Source organism: Seriola aureovittata, chromosome 1 (assembly GCF_021018895.1).
Source record: "Seriola aureovittata isolate HTS-2021-v1 ecotype China chromosome 1, ASM2101889v1, whole genome shotgun sequence".
Classification (NCBI taxonomy): domain Eukaryota; kingdom Metazoa; phylum Chordata; class Actinopteri; order Carangiformes; family Carangidae; genus Seriola; species Seriola aureovittata.
Genome location: NC_079364.1, coordinates 8725160 through 8749400, shown reverse-complemented (window position 1 = coordinate 8749400; position 24241 = coordinate 8725160). Strand labels below are relative to the sequence as shown.

Sequence of the window (24241 nt, the reverse complement as noted above, 5' to 3'; positions counted from 1 at the left end):
TCACACTGATTGGACATTTTCTTTTATTGATTTTAGTATTTTGTAGGTCTGCGAACAGCCGAACAGCCAAGAAAACTTTATATTAATTTATATTAGTAGTAGTTGGAGACAAATTGTCAATTATTGTCAATCAATGGACTAATGATTCAGCAAAATTCTTTGTGTAACAACAGTCACATTTAAAGACAGGGAGTCTAAAAAAGATCAGAATCAGAATGATGAAGTGTGTAGATGTAGAATATAAGCTCCTCCTCAGGTCGTTCAAACCTCATCATCTACAGTCCTCATTGGTGGCTACAGCCCCGTCTCAGACTACGTGGATGTTGAACTTTGAAATAAAGAGATCTGGGTTGAAATATGTGATTTTCTCTCAGCTGCTGAAGCATAAACTTAGTCCACATCTTGTCCTTTTCTAACAGTTTCCTAATTTATCTGCCAATTATATTGCCATTATATTTACATGTATGAGTATAACTGTCTAAAGTGTTTATCATGGCTTTGATGGAGTCTTTGTCTAAATGAGGCTGCAGCTAATTTATGCATGTTGATTAACCTTTCAACCTCTTGATTTCCCTGAGTCCCTTCCTTCCTCCTCCAGTGGCTCGGTCATTATAGCCTCATGCTTTGCAGCTCAAGTGTTCAAACCTACTGAACTTTATTTTGAAATCTAATGGAGATCCCTGAATTTCCAAAGAGGTTAAATATGACAGGCTGAACTTTGGGCAAACATAAAGATTTTGAATATTTCTCTCAGTGCAAACATAATATGGCTTCAGTGAAGAGCTGGAACAAGCTGATACATATTTTCCAACTTTAAAGCTACTCATGGGGAAATATAAGGGGAAACTAGTTCTGTAAAAGGGATCTCTACTAGAACCTAAAGTGCTGTGGGTTTTAATAAGGGCTGCAACAAATGATAATTATCCTTATTTGCTCTGCGCCTCTGTTCTGACTGTTTTTCTGAGTGAGGCACGGCCAGGCCAACCACAGCTAACAGATTGTAGCCTGCTACTGTAGCTTGATAAAACTCACCAGTACATGCAAATGGCCACGGTCACTCAGCCATGAAATGAGCAGAAGAAATGGTCAAATTCAGATTCAAATGCTCTGGTATTTCTGAGAAAGTTAACTTTAGCCACTGGGCTCTGATATTACTATCCCTGGGAAAAGCTGTTTAATGATATATTGACTTCCTAACATCCAACTATTGTGCAGCGTTTCCTCGACATGTAGCTTGCTAGCTCAGCGACACAATGGCCGCTTTTTGTCGTGTTGTTGATAAAATTAAAACAGCCAAAAAAAAAAAAAAAGGGTTGGACATTGACTTGGGTTGGGCCGTGGTTAAGGATGGTGACTATAGTTGTGACATCACAAAGTTACAAAAGTCCTTATGGCTCATTTTAAAGCTCAGTGTCTGAATCCAGGCTTTTGTGCATTTCTCTGTGGACTGAGCGCTTTGATACTTTCACAGTTTTAATATAGAAGCTAGACTTGCTTTATAATCAAGAAAATACATGGAAATCTACCTTTAAACAATTTAGGACCTTTAAGTTGCTTAAAATCATCTTATTACAGACTGTCTGATGTGTGATTTATATTCTCTATAAGCTCGTTCCAGCTCTTCACTGAAGCCATATGATGTTTACACTGAGAGAAGTATTCAAACTCAAGACTTCATGTTTAGATTGCTGTGCCATTTCAATAAAATTAATATACTTTAGATGTCTCATTTTATACACATTTTCCGAAAATTCAGTCTGACATATTTGGTATCCTTACAAGCTTTGGGATCTCCATGAGAATTTAAAAGTTAAGTGTGTTTGGACAAACTTAAACTGCACGGCATGAGTTTATAATGACTGACCCACCAGGGTTAAAAGGTTAAGTATGACCAAACACTTGACTCTGCAGTTGCACAGAAACTTGTTAACGTGTATCTTCATCACAACATGTTGACATGCTGTTTACAACACAGTGTGTTTGTCTGGCAGGTCCGTGATGCTCTCTGCTGGCTGAGAGTCCAGCTCCATCATGTCGACTTCAGACTCGGATTACTCCATTGACTGGCTCGCCAGCGATGAGGACGACTACGACAGCCCAAAGAGATTAAGTCCTCAGTGCGCAGAGGAGCTGCCAGTACCTCCATCATCATTATTATCATCATCATTATCATCATCATCAACCACATCATCAAAGGAATCTCCTACAAGCTGCTTCCAGTCTGGGGTGACCCAGAGGAGGCGGAGTCACTGCTGTGACTTTAAAGATGGAGGCGTTGACTCTCCCACCGCCCGGAAGACCCTAGCAGTGAGTCCAGTTCAGGGATTTACCTCCGTTTGTTGGCAGCAGAAACTTTCTGTGGAGTCACAGCATCATTCAACCAGGAAGAGAGCACACGGAGCCGGTTCGGGTGGACTCTGTGAAAAGCCTCAACCAGACACTGAAAATGAACTATTCTGGCACAAGGTGAGAGGTTTTCTCCTGCACACATACTGCAAACTAGAGCCTAACGAGTACTGGAGGCTAACTGATATTGATAAGTACTTAACATACAAAACTTGATAAGAACCCCCTCACATTTTATGCTTTTTGGTGGACAAAGCCCCTGAAGGAAATGGAGGCGCGGATGGATTTTCATTCAGACACTTGCCACCTGTGTGTGCCAATTAATCTCACTATCAGTGTGGACACCTGAGTATTAGTAAGAAGACAGCTGTCTAATGTCATGACCTTGGACTTCAACAGAGCTCCGGTCTCCAACAGACACATTAATGTGCGAGAGATGCTCATCACACCAGTACACAAACCTATCCACTGCAGTGGATGTTCATTTATATATAAAAGTCCTGCACTCCAGCTTTTAAATAAAGTTACTGCAGTTGTAAGATAATCGTAAGGACCGCACTTAAATAAATGTTCTTACTTACTTTTAACCGCTGGCTGCAGGGATTTGCTCCCGTTCAGACACAGGAGCATTAGTGAGGTCCAACACTGATGGTGGTGATCAGGTCTGGCTCACGGTCGGTGGTCCAGGTCATCCCCGAGGTGCTGGATGAGGTTGAGGTCAGGTTATGGACCTGATGGCTGTTGCTCCACGGCTGCAGGAGAGTCTCTCTATAACTGAAAAACAAGTTGCACCACACATGTCAGATACAAGTTAGAGTTAAGACACTCCACCTGAGCAGGTGTGAGTCTTTCCTTATTAACTGTTAGAAAGATGGACTAATGATAGAAGAGCTTTTCTTTCCCATATTAGCTGAATGTTGCACCATAAGAAACCTCATAAATCCAGATGGTGCAGTTGACGAGAGTATAATGGGAAACTAACAGTTGATTTTATACTCAAACATCAGATCAGGTTCAGTCGATGCACTTGGCTGCTGGTTTTGTGCGTCGTAATGTTTAAACAGCAACAGAGTGGTGCACCCTAAAAGTAAACTACAACTCTAGGTGACAAATCAGCTGCAGAGAGGCACTGACATCAGCCTGGTGATATAAACCAGTGTAACAGGATCTGACTGTTCTAGTTTTATGGTGCTTATCGCATCTCATGTATCAGTCTGAGGCACAGAGTGATGCTCGGGGAAGAAGGCGGCAGTGTGACAGCTTGGCGAGCCACGTGTGAAGGCGTTGATTGCTATCAGTTTCTCCATTAGCTTCTCTCTGCTGTTAATGGCAGCCTCTTATTGAAGGAGCCTGCGGACATCTACTTTTAGTATTAACACGAGGCTAATGGCATCAAATGGGAGAGATTGTTAACGGGTGAAAAGTCAATAAGCTGTAAATCAATAAGTCCCTGACAGAATGAGAAATTGAAGAAATTCAGATAAGCTTGTAACTATGCAGCGATACACACTGTTCACTCACTCAGTCACTCAGTCACTCACTCATCTCATTAAATTAATTGCAGCCTGGATGATTATGTGAGTTGTGCAATCCTGTGTTCAGTTTAAGGGAAACAATAAGCAGCGCTCTGCTGAGGATGAGTACGCGTAAGTGGCTATTAGAAAGCACTTTACGTGGTGCAGCGCTGATAGCATGAATGCTAACTCAATTATCTGTTCCACACAGTGCACGGAGCTGCAGTGCTACATCCAGCCGCTGTCGTCCATCCTGCAGGGCCTGAGATCAGGCAGGTACTCTGAACGTAAGTGTTTAACCCCAGATTTCACTGCTCGGGTTTGTTAATGGGCACATTCTGTACAGATCACACCGCTGTAAACACAACATGTTAGTATGGCTGACCCAAAGTGGGGTTGATTATAAAGGCATTTCACTGGATGTTCTCCTGAATCACTCACACAGAATATTTTCAGTAGCATGATGTTGGTCGGTCAGTCTGTCAGTCAGACTTTTGGTCCAGACTTTGGATGAACTGCCATGAACTTGGATAATGATGGTGATCCTGTGATTTTTCATGTAGCACCAGTGGGCCTGCAAACCTGTTTTACTAAAGCAACCATTACTTGACTTATGAGGAATCTCTCTGTCTGACCTGCCCATCACATTAATCTTTCTCATCCAGCTGCTGCTCCACCGATTTTACCCCTGACAGTACCACCCCTCATTATTTTCTTCCCCAACATCTTGTTTCAACTGTAAAGGTCCAGTTATGGAAGCAAAATGATGCTCTGCTCTCATTTTTAAACACTGGTCGTTTTTTTTAAGCTTGTGTCAACCGTCCAGCTTGCCCTTCTCCTCACCTTCCTCCATTATTCCTGTTGGTGTCTGCACATGTTTAACATAACAGAATAAAATGTCATAACATATGTAATTACAACAGAGGATTAATCGGTAAACAGTTTGAGATTTAAATTCATCTGATGCTAAATGACAGTGGTACTTTCCTTTTGTTCATCAAGTGATTCAAAAGATTTTCTCCTCTTAATGAATATGTGAAATATATTTATATATATCGAAACTGACTGTCCAGAGTGAAACATTCAGGGAAGCACGGTGCTCACTGAAAATTACAGTGGTAGAACAAAGGAAGGGATCAAAGCTGTCACGAGTCATTTAACATCCTTTTAAACTCAGAGTGCTTCAGAGATGAAAGACTGGATCAAAGACGCACTGTTGTACACGATTTAGGTGAGATATGGACTGAAGAACAGCTGTTTGCACTTCTTCCTGCACACAAATGCTACTGTGGCAAATAAAAGAGCAGTAAAGTCATAAACCGAGTCCTTCCGCTTTTTTGTGTGCGGAGAGTATGAGATGATGCACTCGGAGATCATCATCATCATCATCATCATCATCATCATCATCATCATCATAAGATATTTTGTCAAATAAATATGGACACAAAATACAACGATCATCATTACATAGATTTTTTTCTAACATCAAATGAAACAGTTTCAGCATCATTTGATTAAAGAAAAAAATAAATAATTAAGTTACCAGCCATGTTTGGATTACTGTTTATTTAGAAATGTATTTGTCAATTTGTGAAAATGGGATTGTTTTTATGTTTGTGAGCTCTTCATGCAAACTTGTAGGTCCTTCAAAATAAAAGCCTAAGGTATTTGCTAGTTTTAGCTCCTCAAATGTGACGATTTGATGCTTTTTAATGCCATGCATGAGCAAATTAAACAATTAAAATTTTTTTGAACATTTGGTCTGCCAAAACAAAACATTTGAAGATGCCACCTTAGGCAAATTACAACTGGCATTTTCCACTTTTTTCTGATTTCTTATAAACAAAATACTTACTTGCAACTCTATTGAAAATAAAACACTAAACAGAGTTCAGCTGAGGCTGATAGCAATTAGTTGGGTAATTAATTTGTTAGTTGTTAGTTTTTCAGGTATTTAGTCATAAAACAAAGTATTTGACAAATTGAAACTTAGACCTGACGATGGCGCTAGATGAAAATCAAGGTATCAGAAAATGTATTCCAATTCATCTCGACGCGAGCGTTAAATTACAAACCACTCAATATTGTTTACGACATTTAAAACTAAATGTGTATCTCAGTGTGTACCTGAAAGTCTGTACAGAACTTCATGTCACACAGCAGAGGTCATGATCGGTACCGTGGTAAGATCTGTGGTCAGGCGAGCTGAAAAGCCACGTGCCTCTCCTCGTGCTCAAGGCAGATTTCTCTCTCTTCTCCTGCAGGTCTCAGCAGTTTCCAAGAGAGCGTCGCTATGGATCGTATCCAGAGAATATTGGGGGTCCTTCAGAATCCAAACATGGGGTAAATACCTTTTAGAAATGCTTCAGCAGCTTCGACATCTGCTCGTCAGGGCTTCCTTTTTCTTTTTTTCTTTTTTTTTTGTGTTGACCCTTTTCAGTCCCGGGTCAGCCTGGATCAGATGGAGAGATAACAGCCACACGTCAGATAAACAGCAGTTAAAACCATTAGAGGGCTGAACACAGGCAGGAATGCGTGTTAGATAAAATAGTTTTGGAAAGGTGGACACACTTATGGTCACACTTGATGGTTACTGTTCATTAAAGAGCAGAGGTACAGGGCTGCTTTTCTTACATTTATTCAAACCGTCTTCAACTGGGACTGTCCCGATCAATCTGTGTCCAATCCAATACTTATATTCCCCTGAAATATGTATCTGATGCATTGAAATAACAGCAGTAACCTACTTCATTTATTACACATTATTTTTCACAAGCCTCTTGATCTGTGTCTGACAATAAGTGGAACTGATCACTGAAGGTCTTGGTTCACAAATATTAAGTTTATGAGCTTAAATTATTGATTTGATATAAAAGATGAGATGGTACAGAGGTGTTACAGAGTGGAGCGTCTTCCCTCACAAACAATCTTTGGTGGAGTGCAGACAGTGGTTTGCAGACAGCACTTTAACAGGACGACAGATGACTTTTTAATAAAACCTTGATTTCTCATGACATTTAACCGTAACAAAGGGGTGGTTTTGTTCTTATTCAAACATTAATAATTTAAATGACAAACTTTCAAATATTAAACCAAATGTATTTGATGTTGTTGAAAGGACAAATTTCACAGAAACTAACTTATTATTCCCTGCCTCATATTTTCTTCCTGGACTTTCTACGACCCTCTGTAACGTCACAGACATGAGATATGACTCTGAGCGACTTCAGACAGGCTGAATACACAAATGCTACAAGGCTGTTTCCAGCTGGTCTCCATCTTCATTTTTAAAGCTCATCTCAGCCTTTGATGTCAGGTGGGCAGATTTTATCTGATACGAAGGTGCGGTGAGCGCCGTGAAGTTTGTTTGACAATCACAGGAAAACATTTGAAGGTCGTTTCATACACTTGTCTGTGATTTACAGCTCACACAACTCTATCAGTGCCGTACAGACACAGTTCACTGCAGCCACGTGTTTCTAAGTGCAGATTAAAACAAAAGCAGGGAATTATTTGGAGGGAAACTTTGACATCTGACGTCAGTGAGTTTAATTTCCTGTGAAGGTCTGAAGGACTCCGCTGAATGTGGACTTTTAGATTCTTACATTTAGAAGTTAAGGTCCTAAACTCTGTCATTTTACTTTTATTTTGAAGGCTATTGATACTTGAGAATAATAAAAATCTGTTGATGGCCAGTTCTGACTTTTATATAAACACATAAGATGAACAAACATTTTGTGACAATGATGTCTGAGTACAAATATTTTACAGCTGAATAAAAACTTAATTACCACAGGTGACAGTTACAGGAAATATAAATGAATTTTAAATTATTTAAACTATAAATAAAAGTCACAAAACAAAACTATAATGAACTTCTTGGCCTTATTAAGATTAGATTGACAAATTAATCTTGACTCAGGATCTTTTTACTAGAGCTTTTAACTGCAGGCATGTGACAAATAAAACTCTGAGCTCCTGTTTCGTGGCAGCATCGCTTATACATGAAACATAACATGCAATTAAATAATAATAAATTGTAAAAATGAATAATTATGTATTATTGAATATTATATACAACAATAAAATACAACCTCATCCCCCACAATGATCGTATTGTATATTGCGATATTTGGACAGGACTATAGCAAGATTTGAAATGTTGGATTTCGCTCACGCGTAATGTTTGCGTTGACGTTTACATTTGTGTCATTTGACGTGCTGAATCAAACACCTTCACACAGTCTCTGCTCAAAGACATTCATGATGTTGCACTTGGTTGTTCACATGAGAAGTGACGGATGTTATGTGAGGAATAGAAAAACAGAGCTTGAGACAGAAGTTGAAACTGTTTTCTTACCTCCGCACATCAGAGAGAGTCGCTGCGTGAAGAGGACGTGAATGTCAGTTTGTCGTTTTCCAGAGGTTACACTTATTGTCAGACACAGTTTGGTGCCGTTGTCAATGTGGTTTCAGATGCTGCTGAGTGATCCAGCAGCAGGTCAACTGTTTCTTCTGTTGGCCAAGAGGCTGACCTGCTTTCTGTAACAAAAACAGAGCTTATACTGCACTGTACATTTCCACACTTTCTCCCGGTCTGACACATAAAACTGACATGTGGGCTGTGAAATGAACATCTCTGTTTAACACCGAGCGTCTGAGCTGGACCACACATGGAGCGCTGCGGCGTAGGTGGCGTCAAATCTGTCCCAGTAATGTCAGATTTAACACACATGCGTCCTGCGGTGTGGGGAAAATATCTGAGTCATCCACCACCAGAACAAATTGGATGTTTTTTTAGGCTCCGGTGTTTCACATTTGGCAGAATAAAATCGCTGCAGTGCATTGAAACAGGCGGCAAGACATGGCAGCAAATCCAGCGATGCTGGCAGTGAAGACGCCGTAAAGTCAAGGTTAACTGAGACATTTACAGCAGCGAGGTCGACGCTGCTGCCTCCATTCACAGCTGATGTCTGATCAGTTTTAGTTTTAGTGAGTTAAATGTAAATCCAGGCTGTAGCGACAGGATTCCCTTTCTGAAGTGAAATAAATCTCAGTTCCTCACTTGTCCGCACAGTGACCTGAAACAGAAACATCTGTACCTGCTCATGTGATCCAGTGTGGAATAAATCCTAGCCTCGTTAAAAATGTAGTATTTTTTTTATTGTAAACTCAGTCACCTCCTCTTCCACAGCGTCAGCAGCTGTGAGGCTGTGGTTTGTGGTATACTGATACCATGTTTTCATTTTTAAGTTTATTTTGTTTTTGTAATTGAGGCAGAGCTGGAAATAGTCGTAATCTTGACTTTAGCTTTTCCAGAGATTTTAACTGCACCTCATGGGCTTCATTATCATTTGGTGTTTGCTCATGTGTCATAAAACTGGTTCGATTGTCAGCATTTGACTCCAATGAAAACTATCATGTGGTTGAAAGGTCTGGCAAAGCTAGTAAGTGGACTTTGAGTTAAGAGTATTTTGTCGAATTAAATTAAACTACAATAATATTAATCCTAACATAATGTAATGTAACTGAACATTTAATTGTTTTAAATGCAAAATTTAGACATTAAGATCTAATTCAACTGAATAACTTTGGACTTTTAAAGATGTCAACTTGAACTCATTTTATAGACTAAATGATTAATTGAGAAAATAATTGGCCAATTAACTGATAATGAAAATAATTATTAGTTAAAGCCCTAAATTTTTGGTGCCTATCAGCCGAGTGATGGTGCTGTGTGATAGACAAGAGCCTAAATCTTTTACACAGTGCTGTAAATGTTGTTATATATGTTATATATATGTGGTTCTGCGTAATGAGTGAAATATGACAAATAATAATGATGAAATACTTTTACTTTGGATATTTGAAGTACATTTTGATGATAATACTTCTCTACTTTCACATGTTACAGAATACTTCTTCCACTAATGCCAAACCGTTGTGTTGGAGTGTATGAAACTGTACAGACTGATAGTGTGACGTTGAGAAGGGCGGCGTGTTTCTGTGTGATGTGATGCTGTCCTGGCTGAAGTCGCTCATTTTTTGACTCCATCTCATGGCTGTGAGCGGAGGGCGGGGCCTCAGCAGGCTGCTCCGGGGCCTTTTGCTCTATTTATAGCCAGTGAATGGAACGAGGGCCTTCCCCCGCTGCCACGTGTGTGCTGCAGCCTGCGTGCATGTGTGTAGCAGCGCCGCAGTAGCAGCTCGCTGCGGTCACATTTCTCATGTGGAACTGAACATGCACTGCTTGTCTTCCTCCGTACTCGACATGTGATGCTTGTATGTGGACGTGCGCTCAGATAGCATCACACAGACGGACAGGAATGCACATATACAGAGATGAGCCGGCCAATCGCCCCCTCGCAGCCTTTTTATTTATTCAGTCTTTGTGCTGTTTCATGTTGTCCACCAATCAGATAAAGGCAGAGCGCTTAATGTGTTGGCAGAGGCTTTATAAGGCTTATGTAATGGCCATTGGCGAGACATCCCTAAGCCATCTGAGCTGCAGGGCGGCTCGACTCCGACTCTGTAATCTGCAGCTGAAAACTCCTCTGCTGGAAAAATGTCACAGTGTGAAGAAACAAATGACTTCACCTCATCCTGTCAGCAGCACATCACTCACTCACCACTTTGTCCTGTAACTAAACAGTTACAGTTTGGAGATACTAGACTGTAGTTGTAGTTTCTATTTTATGCTGCTTTATATTTATTCTTGACTACATTTCAAAAGGTAAATCCTGTGCTTTTTACTCCACTACATTGATTTGACATCTGTTGTAGCAGCTAGTTTATAAACCATCTGTTCAGTGACAAAATCTCCTTCTTATCATCATTTCATTTGTAATCGAGTCTTTAAAGTGACAATGAGGAAGGTGTCGCTCGCAGTGACGACCCTACAGAGAATCCTGCCCTCAACTTTACAGCTCATTGTTTTTCTGTCCAGACACTTTACTGTCCTGGTTCACTCTCACCGCTCTCATCTTTGTTTTTCGGCAGCTGGTGAACATAGTGTAGCGTTTAGCTGCTAAAGAGCCAGATATTTCCCTCAGGAGCTGGTGGAGACCAAACACACAGCTAAAAGAGAGGGAAGACTGGAGTTAGATTAGTTAGAGTCATCAGATGGATATAAACACAAATCTAAATGAATGATAATGTTGCTCCATAGATGCCTGATGCAGATATAAGATACAGATAGGTAATGGGTTCACCATATCAACTTATGCCCTGTCAATGTTGTTTCTTCTTATTGTCTTAATCTTAATCTGACAGAGTGGTAGAATCCTGTTTCCAATGCAAATTCTCGTTTGTATAACAGTATATTCTATAGCAAATTTAATTTGACTTAATTCCACATCAGCAATCTGCCTAAGTCTTTAGTGTTTCGAGCTATAAACATGAGGTTTTCTCGCACATCCAAATGTCTTAGATGCAGCAGTGTCACTTCAGTCTTGAAAAGAGAGAATATCCTGCACCCTGTTCCTTCTCACCATCACAATTTATTTTATCATCCTAATGTTAAGTCTATCTAGACCTTCACCAAAAGTATTTTACTTTAAAGAAAAGACTTAAAATATTTAAAATACTTACCGAAACATGGGGATCTTCTTCTTTTCAAGACTGAAAAACATGACGTTGAATACAGAACTTTATTGTTCAACAATACTTACTACTTTTAGGAAGATGTTTTTAGCACCTGATTATAACGAGAAATATCTTCATGAGATCGTATTTAGAGAAGTTAAAGTTTTCTCGACCTCAACCAACGACAGCAGATAAAACATGATGAGCACTTTTACTTTTGAGCCTTAAAGTTCAGTTCTTTTCTTCTATCCTTTCACCTGAGGAACATTCTCCGTGCAGGACTTTAACTAGTGATGCAGTACTTTTACTTTGTGGTGTTGCTACTTTTACTTTAGTGAAGAAGCTGAATAATAATAATATTAATAACAACACTGTTTGTCTCTGTTCTCCTCTAGTGGACGCTTCCTCAGCATTATACTGAAAATAGAAGAAATGCTTCAGAGTTGGTTCCCTCATATCAAACCAAGCCTGCTCCACACAGACGACAGCACTCCGCCGAAGAAGCAAAAGGTAAAATATGTTAACGATAATGCAGCTGCAAGGATTAATCCATGAACAAGTCAGTCCAGTCCAGCTTTTTTAATGTGAATATTTCTGGTGACTGTATTCATCTGTGAAAGTGAATCTTTAGATTTACACTGTCGGTCAGACAAAACAAGACATTCGAAACTGTCATTATGCTCTCCACATTTTATAAACCATTAACTAAGAAAATAATAGGTGGATTAATCAGTAACGAAAATAGTTACTCTAAACAGCTCTAAAAATAACAAAGATAAAAAATCCTGCACATCAAAAAGTTAATGTAGTGTCTGAATTCTTGGTAATGAGGCTCTGATGGTAAGAAGAGAGCTGTGAATCAGATTATGTAACAGGATCCTGGAAGAGGACCGTGAATATATTAATGTATTTTTGCTGGCGATGATTTCCAGCAGCAACAGGCTCAGTTTCATAAGACGAGGTCAAGTAATGAGGGGAAAACCAGAGCGGCCTCGCACACAAGAATGTGTTGACTCTCTTGACGGATAAATCCACATTTGGAAACGACCAAACTAAATTTAACCGAGCGCGTAGAAAGATTTACAGAAGAGAAACATCTGCAAACCAGACAAATCATTCAGTCACTTTATTTCTCCTGGGAAATGGATCTTGACGTTTTTAAAGATCTGCCCTCTCTGTCGTTTTCAGTTTGTCCTCTCAGATCCGGATCATCAGCAAAAACGAATCAGTTGTTCTTGGCTCAGGTTGAGTCACTTCACTAAATGTCAGGGAATCAGTTTAGAAGGAGCTGGTTCACAACCATTTCTCATACATGTAAAGATCCCTCCAGACAGGTTTGAAGTCATTAAAGGTCCCATATTGTATAAAGGTAGATTTCCATGTCTTCTCTGATTATAAAGCAGGTCTAGGTTTTATATTAATACTGTGAAAGTGTCAAAGCCTCAGTCCACAGAGAAAAGCACACAGCCTGTATTCAGAAACTGAGCCTTAAAACGAGCCGTCGGGAACTTTATGATGTCACAACAAAGCGTTCACCGCTCTCAGCCACGCTGCAAGCCACGCCCCCTCAGACCCACCATCCACCCCTGCAGGATCTAGTGTTTGCCCTGAGTGTTTTTACCTGAAATCTGCTGTATTTTTATTCAATCATTCAGAAAACAATCAGCCATTCAGAACACGGGCTCAGAGCCTCCTCTCTTCTGATTGGCTCACTGACCTGTTGTTGAGCTCCAGAAAGAAACCTGAGAAAGGAGATGTAAAATTACACTGAGATGGTTTTTGGTTCTTGAAAACACAACTGTACCTTCTTATGGATCAACACTTCAAATAAAACACAGGAAGTGTAAAATACGGGACGTTTAAGTAACTGAAAGAACAGATGAAATCTTTGTCAAATTAAGATTCAGTTGAGATTAAAGCTGCAGTTTGTGTAACAGTTTTCTTGTTGTGTTTAGAGTTTATTTGTTACTACAGTTGATGTTCTCCTTCTCTCTTCCTCCAGCAGCATCATAGCAGTGCCTCCCCTCCCTCCTCTCCAGCGTCTCTCCGCATCTCAGACGTGGACCCGACAGCCTTGTACTCCTCCACTCACCTCAAGTGGCTTCACACGTCGCCCATATGTTCCCTGAAAACTCTCGAATCGACGCTCGGCCAGCCCGCCGCCTCTGCCTCCCCCTTGCCCGCTCGCTGCAGCAACGAAGCGACCCAAGACAACGCCGTCTCCTCCAGCACCGACTCGCACACGGAGCCCCCGCGCCGCCTCAGCGCTAACCCTCGTCTGAGCCGGGGGCCGCTGCCCTTCAAGATCAGCTCGCCTTGTCTGGAAAGACTCCTGCAGGCGAAGGACAGCATCATCGCTCCCAGGGCCGTGGGAGACGGAGGCTGGCCGTCGTAGCCGCCCACAGAGGACAGTTGATCTGGGGACGGGATCTCATCTTTCAGGCCCAACATGGCTTCCACAACGCCCGAAGATACTAAAAGGCCTTAAAAAAAAGCATGTTTCAAAGTCTTCTAAGTCTTCTTTTGAATCTGCAGCTCAGTTGTTCGAGGTCAGAGTGTGACACAAAAATACAGGACAGGTTCTGGGTTAAAATGACAGCACAGATTTGACTGTTGTTTCAGTCACAGATGACTCGACAGTGGTCATGTGTGAGAGGAATCGAGGACCTCTGGGTTGTTTGAGTTGGACGGATTTCATCTTTTAATGAGTCCAAAGGTTAAAACAATGTTGGCAGAGGGGGGTGGGGTGGGGGGGGGGCGGCGTTGCTGAGACATTTTCCCTCAAAACAAGACTGACTGAGCAAAAGAGGCAGAAATCATGAGCAGAGTTCCTCTGAACACACGGACACGATCGTATTTATGGACCTAAATATGAATGAATGCACATTACATTAGGTTTAATGGAGACCTCTGGTTTTCATACCTGAATACTTTGACTGTTACTTTGTTTGATCTGCTTCTCTTTAGGTTTTTAATGATTCCTCTACCTCATGCTGACACCACAGTTTGACCACATCAGAGACGAGCTGCTGTCGGGTAGAAACATCTCAAACTTTTAACAACCTTTGTTCAACAGTAGATTCAGGGAGGAAACTGTTTTTCCAATACTGAAATTTGCCACAGTTTGTCAGTTTTTAATTACAATTAGCTTAAAATCATCGATTTAAACAGCAGCACATGATATAACACCCACTGAGAGTTGATTAAGATAATACTGAATTGTTGCCCAGCTCTTTCTCACCTCACGGGAAGTTGGACGGTCGTGGTTTGTTTTCTTCTTTTACACGCTGCATGTGTGAGGTTCAGGCTGGTTGACCTTCGTGAAGACCTTCTAATATATTTGGTCACCAGTTGTGACTGTCTGTAAACTGTTTGATTTAAACACTGCTGTGACACAGAACGATCCCAGAGGAAAACTCAGAAACCAGACTTGAAACCATTTAAAAGACAGGTTTGGATTTTTTCAAGTTTATCTTGTTACAATATTTAATTATCGGTTGCTGTCAGCTTTAATTTCTCTCCATACTGGCCTGACGCTAATGAGTCATCATGTTGATACCTTTGGAAGTTTACTGCTGATGTTTGGTTCAGACAAAAAACTTGCATAGTCTGAGGAAACAGAAATAGGGAATTTAAATACTGTAACTGTGGAAGAAATGCACTCTGTTGGACAAACTCAGACTTATGAAGCCAGCTGTAAAAACATCTTTGTGAAGACCGAGATTTCGTCCCTTATTTCTTCAAGCAGTAGAAATGGGTTCACACCCTGTATGGAAAGTAGGAATAACTAGTGACAAAGGCCTTTTTTCTTTTGAAATCTGACCTGATCATTGAAATGTGAGAAAAATTTAATATCTGTGAATTGCAAATCTCCAGTGTGAGAGCAGCAGGTTGGTCCTTGCACTCCTCTGGGAGGGATTCATAAGAGCGGGAAACGAGTCCGTTGACCTTTTAGTTGCAATATGCAAAAATGGCAACGGATAATCAGAAACCATCTAAGAAGTAACGTATTATTTTTAAAGTATTTTGGATTTGCCACCGCAGATGAAAAAAATTGTGGATAAACGGGAGGCTTTTTGTTGCCTGTGATGACGCAGCAACAACAACAACAACAAATCCCAGTCACCTGTTTGCACATCACTGAAGTGAGGTACTGAATTGAACAGAACCAATGCAATTTTACAAAGTAGTTTAGAATCAAGTGTTAATGTGGGTTGTGAATTAATCAAAGACTCGCATTATAAAACTCTTCGACGGAGGAGGAGTTTCAGCCGCGTTGTTCAGACGTCTTGTGAAACACTTCTACTGTAACAAACCCAGCTGTGACTGTGTGCATGGGTGACCTACACTCAACGCTGTACCTGAACGCATCCTGTGCAGACAGACTGAGGACTGAAGCTGCTGCTCTCACTGCTCAGCCTGTGCAGACACTGTGTTAGGTCTGATGTGTGACAACGACCAATCAGTCAACGTGTGTGGCGTGCGTGTAAAAATCCAAACCTGTCCGTTAACCAACACGATCAGAGAGCATGAACACAGTGCTTAAACATGTCGGGAGGTTTTTTCCTTCATGTATATAGTTTTGTTTTTTTCACAGTTTATTTACTCCCCTGAAAGATGGCCTTTGTGATATTTTGTACTTCTGAAATAAATGTGACGTCTGCTTTCTGAAAGAAAACATTTGTCTCTTTTTTCTTGTTTTAAGCAGCAACAACAACGAATCAATTATGCAGCATTTATTGTTGTTTTTTTTTTTGTATGCTTTGGGAAACTCGGCATAGGCAATGAAAACAATAAATATGGATATTATGCAAAACATTTTCCTAATGAAGCATTTTACACAATGTACAATATTCTTTTTTTTTTTTCCTTCACCATCACTTGCTTTTATATTCTATACACATTTCCAAACAAATAAACATAACCTCCATGCAGAAACCCTGAAAATGGGATGTGGAGTAATGGAAAAAAAAAATTAACACTAAATGCACTTCTCGTGTGGATTTTTGTGTCATTAAAAACTGCTAATAAACCACAAGGAGAAATGAAAACCTGTGCTGTTAAAGTACATAAAACTGATGTAAAAAGTGGCCCATTTGCTCAGGAGTTCCCTACAACTGATGCAGTGATGACGATACATCTCTGGGTTTGCGTGTGTGTGTGCGTGTGTGTGTGCGTGTGTGTGTGCGTGTGCATGTGTGTCGTTTGAATAAGACAGTCCATGCCCGGTCTTTCCTGGGACTCTAATTTATTCATGTGTGCACGTGTGGAACTGCCTGCGTCAGTAGTCCGTGTCCGAGCCCTCGGCGTTGTCCACATTACGGGAGAGCATGTAGTTGTCCATGTCGATGGAGCGGCAGTTGTTGATGGCGTAACGCAGCCTCTCCGCCATGACGGCCTGGCTCGAGTACGGAGGCAGACGCAGCTGGAAGAAACAGGTCTGAGAGGTGGGCAGGCTGTCGTACGGCTGTGGATGACACAGAGAGGGAGGGAGGGAGGGAGAGAGGGAGAGAGAGAGAACATCACTTCAACACTTTGAACAGAAAATAACTCACATTAAAAAAAGCCGGTGAGAAACGTGAGAAATGTCCAAAGACGTTTCTGTAGCTTTCTGAAATCTGACATTCACACCCACTTCATGCCATGATTGGTCAGCCGTGCGGAGGTGAGAAACGCTGGGTTTGAACATTTCTCCAGCTTTCTCTTCGTTACTATTTCTGTCCCTTTTCATATGAACTGAGTGCAACACTGTGAACGTCTTCCAGGGGAGAAAAATGTGCGTGGTTATCCCCACATTTAAATAATACAGTGTCTCCCCACTCTCTATGACGGATGGATCATCGCTCCACTTTTGACTGTGGACGTTTAGAACAACTATAAACACTTTTGATTTCCAATGTGGACGAACAACATGTCAAACAAATCACTTTCTTTCTATTAAGCAGGTTGAACAAAGACTTTCTGTTGTAAAGTCTCCACTGCAGAAATTCTGCTCATTGTGATTACAGCTCTCTTACAATGAACAGTGAAAACACAGCTACTGTGCAGGAGTAGTCTCCTATTCAGTAAAGAATCAAAACTCCAGTTCTGTAAATAAATGAGGAAGAAAACGAGCTTTGGCGATGGCACTGTTTTTGGAAACTTAAAGGAATAGTTCTGCATTAATGCATTTGTTCGCTTTGTTTCTGAGAGTTAGAAAAGAGGATCGATACCACTTTCATATCTGTATGTTAAACACAGACTGTGAAGAAACATGGACGTAGCCTCTGTGACGTCACTCATAGATTTGAAGCTCAGAGTGGGCTGCTCCGCCATCACCATCTTGCCAGTGCCTCGCTCGAAAACGGTTTGAGGCAAGCATATGTTCACACACCTGTCACTCAAAGCAGCCACGCCTTCAATTACCTGTTTAATAAAATGTAAATGGGTGAACTATATAAAAATTCATCCCCTGTACAGTTGTCACGAAGGGGGAAATCAGTTATAGAAACTAAACGTTTTTTTGTACCAGACTGTAAACATGTTTATTTCTGATGTAAAGTTGGACATTTTAACACGGAAGTCACTGGGGATCGAATTGCTTTTGGAGCCAGCCTCGAGTGGCCATTAGAGGAACTGCAGTTTTCTAGCACTTCAGTGTTGGCTTCATGTTTCAGCCCCTGAGGGTACTGCTTGATGTTAAGTACAGAGCCGGAGTCCAAAGACTTAGCATTACCATCATAGGTGCAAAAAATTTGCATCACCAAATTATTTAATGAAGCAGGTTTTTAACTAAGACTACAAATGTAAATGAGCCCAGTGGAGCTGCTCCTCTTCCTCTGTATCTGCTCAAAACCTCAGACATCCCCCGAGCGTGTAAAACTGTAATATGGAGTTACCCTTCAATGTTTGAGCACAACCGCAGCACATAGATCCTGATCCACTCACCCTGTCCACCTTCATGATCTGAAACCTCTGCGAGATGTCAGCGGTGTTGGCGGGCAGCCTTGAGCGTCCGGAGACGAAGCGCATGAAGAGGACCCGCTCCTCGTTGGAGAACTCCTCCAGAGTCTGCCAGAACCACTGCACCAGGGAGTGCTGCTCGTCCACCTCTCTGTACCGCACCACCTTCTTCAGCACGTCGCAGCAGATCTCCGGCATGCCGCACACCATCTGCTCCAGCTGCTTGGCCGTCAGCAGGGACAGCAGCGGCACCGGCACGATCCACGACATGCCCTCGCGAACCGCTGCCACCTGAGAGGAGGACAGGCAGGTGAAGGTTTAGGGTTCGGGGTAGGACTGAATCTTAAATCTGCTGCTTCAGTCCGATGGAAAGAGCTTGAGGGGTTTCCTTTGTTACCTTGTTATCGGAACCAATGAAATCCGTTTCACAGTTACACATTTTTTGTCACTTTAATATCCATTAATATCCAATTAAATATGCTGAAGCACTAAAGAAGTGTGGTGTGAGGAAGTGTAACTGTCCAAATACTTGTGTGGTGTGGACTCTATGTGTGTAATCACGTCTCCATCCGTACTGATCTTGAATAATACTTTACACACAGGAGTCACCTTTAACAAAATAAACCGTAAAACACTCCTGAAACAGACCTGTAGTTACAGCAGCACTGATATCAGAGAGAGTCTTACCTGTCGGTCTATTTCATGCAGCCTGTACTCAATAGCTCTTTCCACATACTCCTTCCTGTTGGAGAAAGTGAGAGGGATGCTGTTTCCTCCTGGGATGATAGGCACCATTTTACCATCTGCACTCTGCCCGACAAAGGAATCCAGAGGAATCATCTGAAAGACAACCACAAAAATCATCAGTACAGCTCTGAGATACTGGTCTCCAAATAAATACTACTGTACTGTGCATACACTGTAATACTTTTTATTGTCAAGATAACTCCTCTAAAGGAAAATGTTTTGGAATTTTGAAATTAATTTTGTCTGTTATTTACAATTAATGACACCCAGAGGACCGATAGTGCTATAGAGCAATGTTTTAATGAGTAGGCTCCTGTTTTGTTTATGTGTATAAAGATGAACGTGGGTAACATGATACTCATTCCTGCCATCAGCTTCATGCTATTCCACTGATGGACAGTAGGTGGCAGCACAAAGGAGCACAGTAAATGCCCGCAAAGGCAAGGAGAAAAAAAACAAGCTAGCCAGTAAACATGGGTTTAAAAAATGCACGAATGAGAAACTTAGGACTTAAGTCCCTTTGACTTATTTAGTCTTGAAATTGATGTTAACGCTGTAGAGAAGACTTCTCACTCACTGAGCAGAGAGATCAACGTTGGACTTGTTAGTCACACAATTAACATTAATTAGCGATGGCTGATATGAGCTGAAGGCCGGAGCTGAGAGCGTCACAGACAGCTCCAGCTCTAAATGAGAAGCTGCCAGCTGAATGTTTCATACACTGTTCTTTAATCACTAATCTGTTATCGCTCCTCTCTCTTATTATCAGTTTTTACATTTCTGTGTAATTTGCCAATGTTAGAAATCACAGTCACTTTGCATCCGTGCATTTCACACACTAATTTTCACTCTCATATGCCGTGAAATTCTTCTGTGGTAAAAGAGAGCTGCGCCTGATTAGGATCAGATCGGGACATCTCTGTTCAAGGTGAAATATTGACGAAAATGTTGAGGATCCGCCCGTTTGATTGGACTGGCACCAACATTTAACGGGTTCTTCCCCGGCCCGTATCCCATCCCTCCACCAAGTTAAGTGCAAATCAGTTCAGTACTTTCTGCATAACGGACACGTGTGAAAACAGCACCTCCTTGGCAGAGGTGATAATCGTCTGTAAAAGTTTCCATTACATAAATGATGATGTGACAGACCAGAGGAATCAGTTACAAAAGCCAAGATGTGTCTATAGATTTATTCACCGGCCTGGTAGGAACAAGAGATGATAAAATCATGGTAAGACAGCTCGTCTGGCAGAAGCCGATTCGATGCCAACAGAAAAGCAGAAAAGGCGAAGGCGAAGACGGAGATTCTTCCACTCTCCCACACTCCCTCCTTTCATGCCAATGCAGCAGATGCAGCCTCTTCCTCTCCTCCCTCAGCCTGGCTGTCGGAGCTGGCCGTGGCAGTGTTGTGGCTCCAACCCCCCCCCCCCCCAATCTCTTCTACAAGGCTGGGAGCCGGGCCAAGTCTCCGCCGGGCAGGATATGCTGCATCAACAGCGGCCCTGGCATTCCTGCAGGCTGGGGGCTTTACAGTGCAGGGGTTGTTTGAGGTTGTTTGGACAGAAGAGGGGCTCCGGGATATGTTAGCTTTCTGCTGTTCAAGCCAGCCGATCTGTGGTTTTTGGGTGGGGTTGGGAGGGGGTTGTGTGGTCTGTGTCAGAGTGGTTGTATCAGTAATGGCCAGAGCCACAGACGTGCTGAGGTTTTATCAGCGCTGGGAGAGGAACAGTGTGTACCAGAGCGGGAAGGAGAGGCAGAGCAGCCTCAGATGAGCTCTGAGTGCTGGTGTTTAAAAAGCTCACCCACAGCCCCCCCACCCCCGCCCCCCCAGCAGGGCTTAGATTAAGCTTTCACAATGCTTAAAACTGGTTACAGCCACATTACTGTCACAGTTTTCTCAGCCAGTTTGGGGTATGGAGTGTGAACACAGATTCAGAGTCACGTTTGGTTCATTAATGTTCAGCCATAAACAGGCTTAACCTCCCATAAATCACATCATTGGCTCCTGTTAGCTCTCAGTGGGTGTGGCATGGCCGTGGTATGTGACATCACTTGGAGTTTGTTTTGGTTTATGACAGTCAAGTCTGGCTGTGGGAATAAAAACAGGCTCCTGTGGCTGTGAACTGGTTGCTTATTAAAGTTTTAGGCAGCACACGTGTGATTCTGGAGAATCAAACGTTCACATGACCGCGGAGAGGTAAACCTGCTGCCCACCCTGTCAGAGCAATTCTCAGTCGTTCAGTGAGCCTGTGGTTACAAAGATGTTAATGTTGACTTTTAAAATTCTTTATTGTGCTGTTGGAGCCTGTGCTTAGGCATAAATACAGTGTGATGTGAGTAACTGATGTTTACTGCTGAGCCTTCAGGAGCTGGGATGACGCTCATTCAATTTTTATAAGCAATAAAAGTTTCCAAACTGATGAAGCCAAAGACAAATTTACATTCACTGTCATAAATCCAGTCTCTATGTGCATACTCAGTACTCAGCAGACCTTTCTGTACATTTCCTTTATACTGTGCTGCTAATATACAGCTCTTGCTTACAGCACAAGATGTGTTTAGTTTAGTTAGCATTGAAATTACAGGATTACAGGCACTTCACAGATACTTTTACTCATCACACCTGTGTTTTAATCCTGGGATTGGACTCATTCCCTTCATCAACCTGCCTCCCTCAAGGTTAGCATGTGATATACATTACATCACCATATCTTGGTGTTAATTTTGATAGATTTTTGTTTGTTGTAGGGTCGTGCTGATGGACGGTGATCGATGATTTGCCCGGCCATAGTTCGTATAATATGTATAACATGTATGACCGCATGTAAGTGATGCTTGCAACACCGATGAGCTCACACACTCTGACCAGCTGACTGTCCTACAGCGTTGCTTGTTGTGTGTAAGTGCTGCGCTGAGGATAAACAGAGCAGAGCAGATCAACGGACTCACAGAACATGTCACTTAGTTCAGTTTCTTAGCTGCTGCTTTTCATGGTTGTAAATACAACTTTCGGACAGTCAACGAGAGAGAAAAAGGGACAGAAAGCCATTAACAGCTGTTTCTACGCACCTCCTGCTGATTTTGAGTGATGGTTGTACATCCTCTGATTATTTAATGTAAGTAATTAATGCTTTGTTGTTTCAACATAGTCATAAAATGTAGCCTATTCGTCATCCTACTGTCATCACTCACGATGTCCGAGAAAGAGCGAAAGAAAGAATGGCGAGGAAAACTGGACACGCTCGCTCTTTGGTTGCTCTTTCTCTCTCACTCAAAGGGCAACGATCATATCGGCTATTGGCAATTTGACAGGGTGACAATAGGACGATCCGACTATGGATAAGATCGCACAACCCTAGTTTGGTGATGAAGTGCATTCATTTATCAGGTATTCAATTTACTTGATTAGCCACAAACAGATGTTTCTTTCATTTTTAAAAATTCATCTAAATTGATACTCATGAAGATGTGGATGGACCGACTCCTATGGGAGAAGAAAAGACAAAAGACTGAATATCAAAAATCAAAAATCCATTTCCCACCTCGTGGAAATTATCCTCAGTGATGCCGCTGTCTTCAATGTGAAGAATGCTTTTGAGCGTCTGCACATAGAGGAGGTCCACTTCCTCCAGGTCCTCCAACAGCAGGGGGATGCAGCACAGCTGTTTCCACACCAGAGGAGCCAGGTGCAGGTCCAGAGGCTTCTTGGTCCGGATGGCGACACCCATCAGGATGCCCAAAAATTTAAACTGGAGCATGTGCTCATCCAGGCAGGCAGACGGGTTGAGGAGGAACCTGGGCGGATGAAAGGACACAGAAATATTTGGTCTAAGTTGCTTATTTAGAAGACACTCGGAATATGTGCCATCAAATTAGCCAACGAGTGCTATAACTGAGCAGCACACCTGTCGATGTAACCTGAAAGCAAACAGGACAAGCTCTTACAGAAGCAACAAATCTGAAACGTTCCTAAATATTCATACCTTGAATACTTTTACGTAACCCTCAGTTCACCCCAAATTCTGTTAGTTCTTGTTTTCTACTGTTTATTTTAAAAATATACTTGAAGTAGCATTTTTTCATTTTCAAGATATAAGACAGAGCTGCAAAAGATGACATGCAAGAAAACTGTAAACGCCACAAGGCTTCGGGTTTTAAGAAAGTTTGAAATTGAATAAAACAACAAATATCAGATGTCTTTTTGGGGAAAATTAATAGGCATCAAGAAGCTGCCAAACTTTCAGTACTGATCAATATCATCTTTAAAAAGGAATTTCATATTGATCCAATATATTTTACTAATGATATTTGTCAGATTGTCATGTTTGTGATCCTTTTTTCTGCAGGAGTACTGAGCTGTAACTCCACACAATGACAGAATAAAAGTATCATGGTTTTATTTCGATACCAGATACAAGACATAGAGATGTGACTGGTCCTAAAGTCTGAGTACATTAGAAACATTTGGGTGGACAGACGTGTTTCCTCATGGTCTTCCTCACCTGTCTCTGTTGTAGCCAACCTCTGCTGTGGCGTTGGGGGACGGGATAAGCAGGTCTACCACCCCCGTCTCCAACTCCTATAAACACAAACAAATATCACTGTATCATAAGACATCCAGTAAACATCTGGTTCATCTGGAATTGGATCTGAACATACCTGGCACATCTCTGTGATGGTGTCATCAAAGACCCCGCCTGCATCATCCGCCCCCTCGCCCACCAGTTTCACCTTCCAAGCCCTCGAAGGCAGTCGAAGGTCCGAGGCGTTCAGCTTCACGACCTGACGAGCGATCTGTACAAAGATCGGTTTACACTTCCGCCCCCTGCAGATAGTCACAGTCCGACGAAGAAAAAGAGAGTTTGAAGTTTTAACACAGTGAGACGACGTCACAGACTCATCCTCAAGAGTGAAAAACACCATTGGCTGTTGCTGCAGCTGTATTCACTCTGCCTTTCTTCAGACATTCAGCAGAAGTGTCTGCGTAGGATTCTGTATGTACATCGTTCTATGAGTATGTTTGTTTGTAAATTACTGTTCATTTCTTACACAATCAGTGGCTGGTAGGAGGTACAGAGCAAACATTAACTGCAGGTCTGTAATTTGAG

At 41.8% G+C, this 24241-nt stretch overlaps 2 protein-coding genes across 12 annotated transcripts in view; one reads left to right on the top strand and one right to left on the bottom strand.

The window, feature by feature from the left end:
* LOC130170623 (circadian-associated transcriptional repressor-like) overlaps window positions 1-16125 on the top strand; it is an 18226-nt gene extending 2101 nt beyond the window's left edge. For 2 of the 4 annotated variants that reach the window (XM_056378114.1, XM_056378106.1), the window contains exons 2-6: window positions 1992-2466; window positions 4072-4147; window positions 6125-6203; window positions 11840-11954; window positions 13447-16125. In XM_056378114.1, coding sequence (XP_056234089.1) covers window positions 2032-2466; window positions 4072-4147; window positions 6125-6203; window positions 11840-11954; window positions 13447-13839 — 1098 coding nt within the window. In that variant the 5' untranslated portion in view covers window positions 1992-2031 and the 3' untranslated portion in view covers window positions 13840-16125. Of the gene's footprint in view, window positions 1-1975; window positions 2467-4071; window positions 4148-6124; window positions 6204-11839; window positions 11955-13446 lie in introns of all 4 variants that reach the window. The other 2 variants (XM_056378132.1, XM_056378124.1) reach the window with 2 other exon arrangements.
* Window positions 16126-16165: 40 nt separating this feature from the next.
* The window catches only part of herc1 (HECT and RLD domain containing E3 ubiquitin protein ligase family member 1), a 54930-nt gene continuing 46854 nt past the window's right edge, over window positions 16166-24241 (bottom strand). For all 8 annotated transcript variants that reach the window (XM_056378042.1, XM_056378035.1, XM_056378085.1 and 5 more), the window contains 6 exons: window positions 23793-23958; window positions 23636-23712; window positions 22676-22928; window positions 19074-19226; window positions 18372-18677; window positions 16166-16911 (listed from right to left, as the gene is read on the bottom strand). In XM_056378042.1, coding sequence (XP_056234017.1) covers window positions 16726-16911; window positions 18372-18677; window positions 19074-19226; window positions 22676-22928; window positions 23636-23712; window positions 23793-23958 — 1141 coding nt within the window. In that variant the 3' untranslated portion in view covers window positions 16166-16725. The remainder of the gene's footprint in view (window positions 16912-18371; window positions 18678-19073; window positions 19227-22675; window positions 22929-23635; window positions 23713-23792; window positions 23959-24241) is intronic.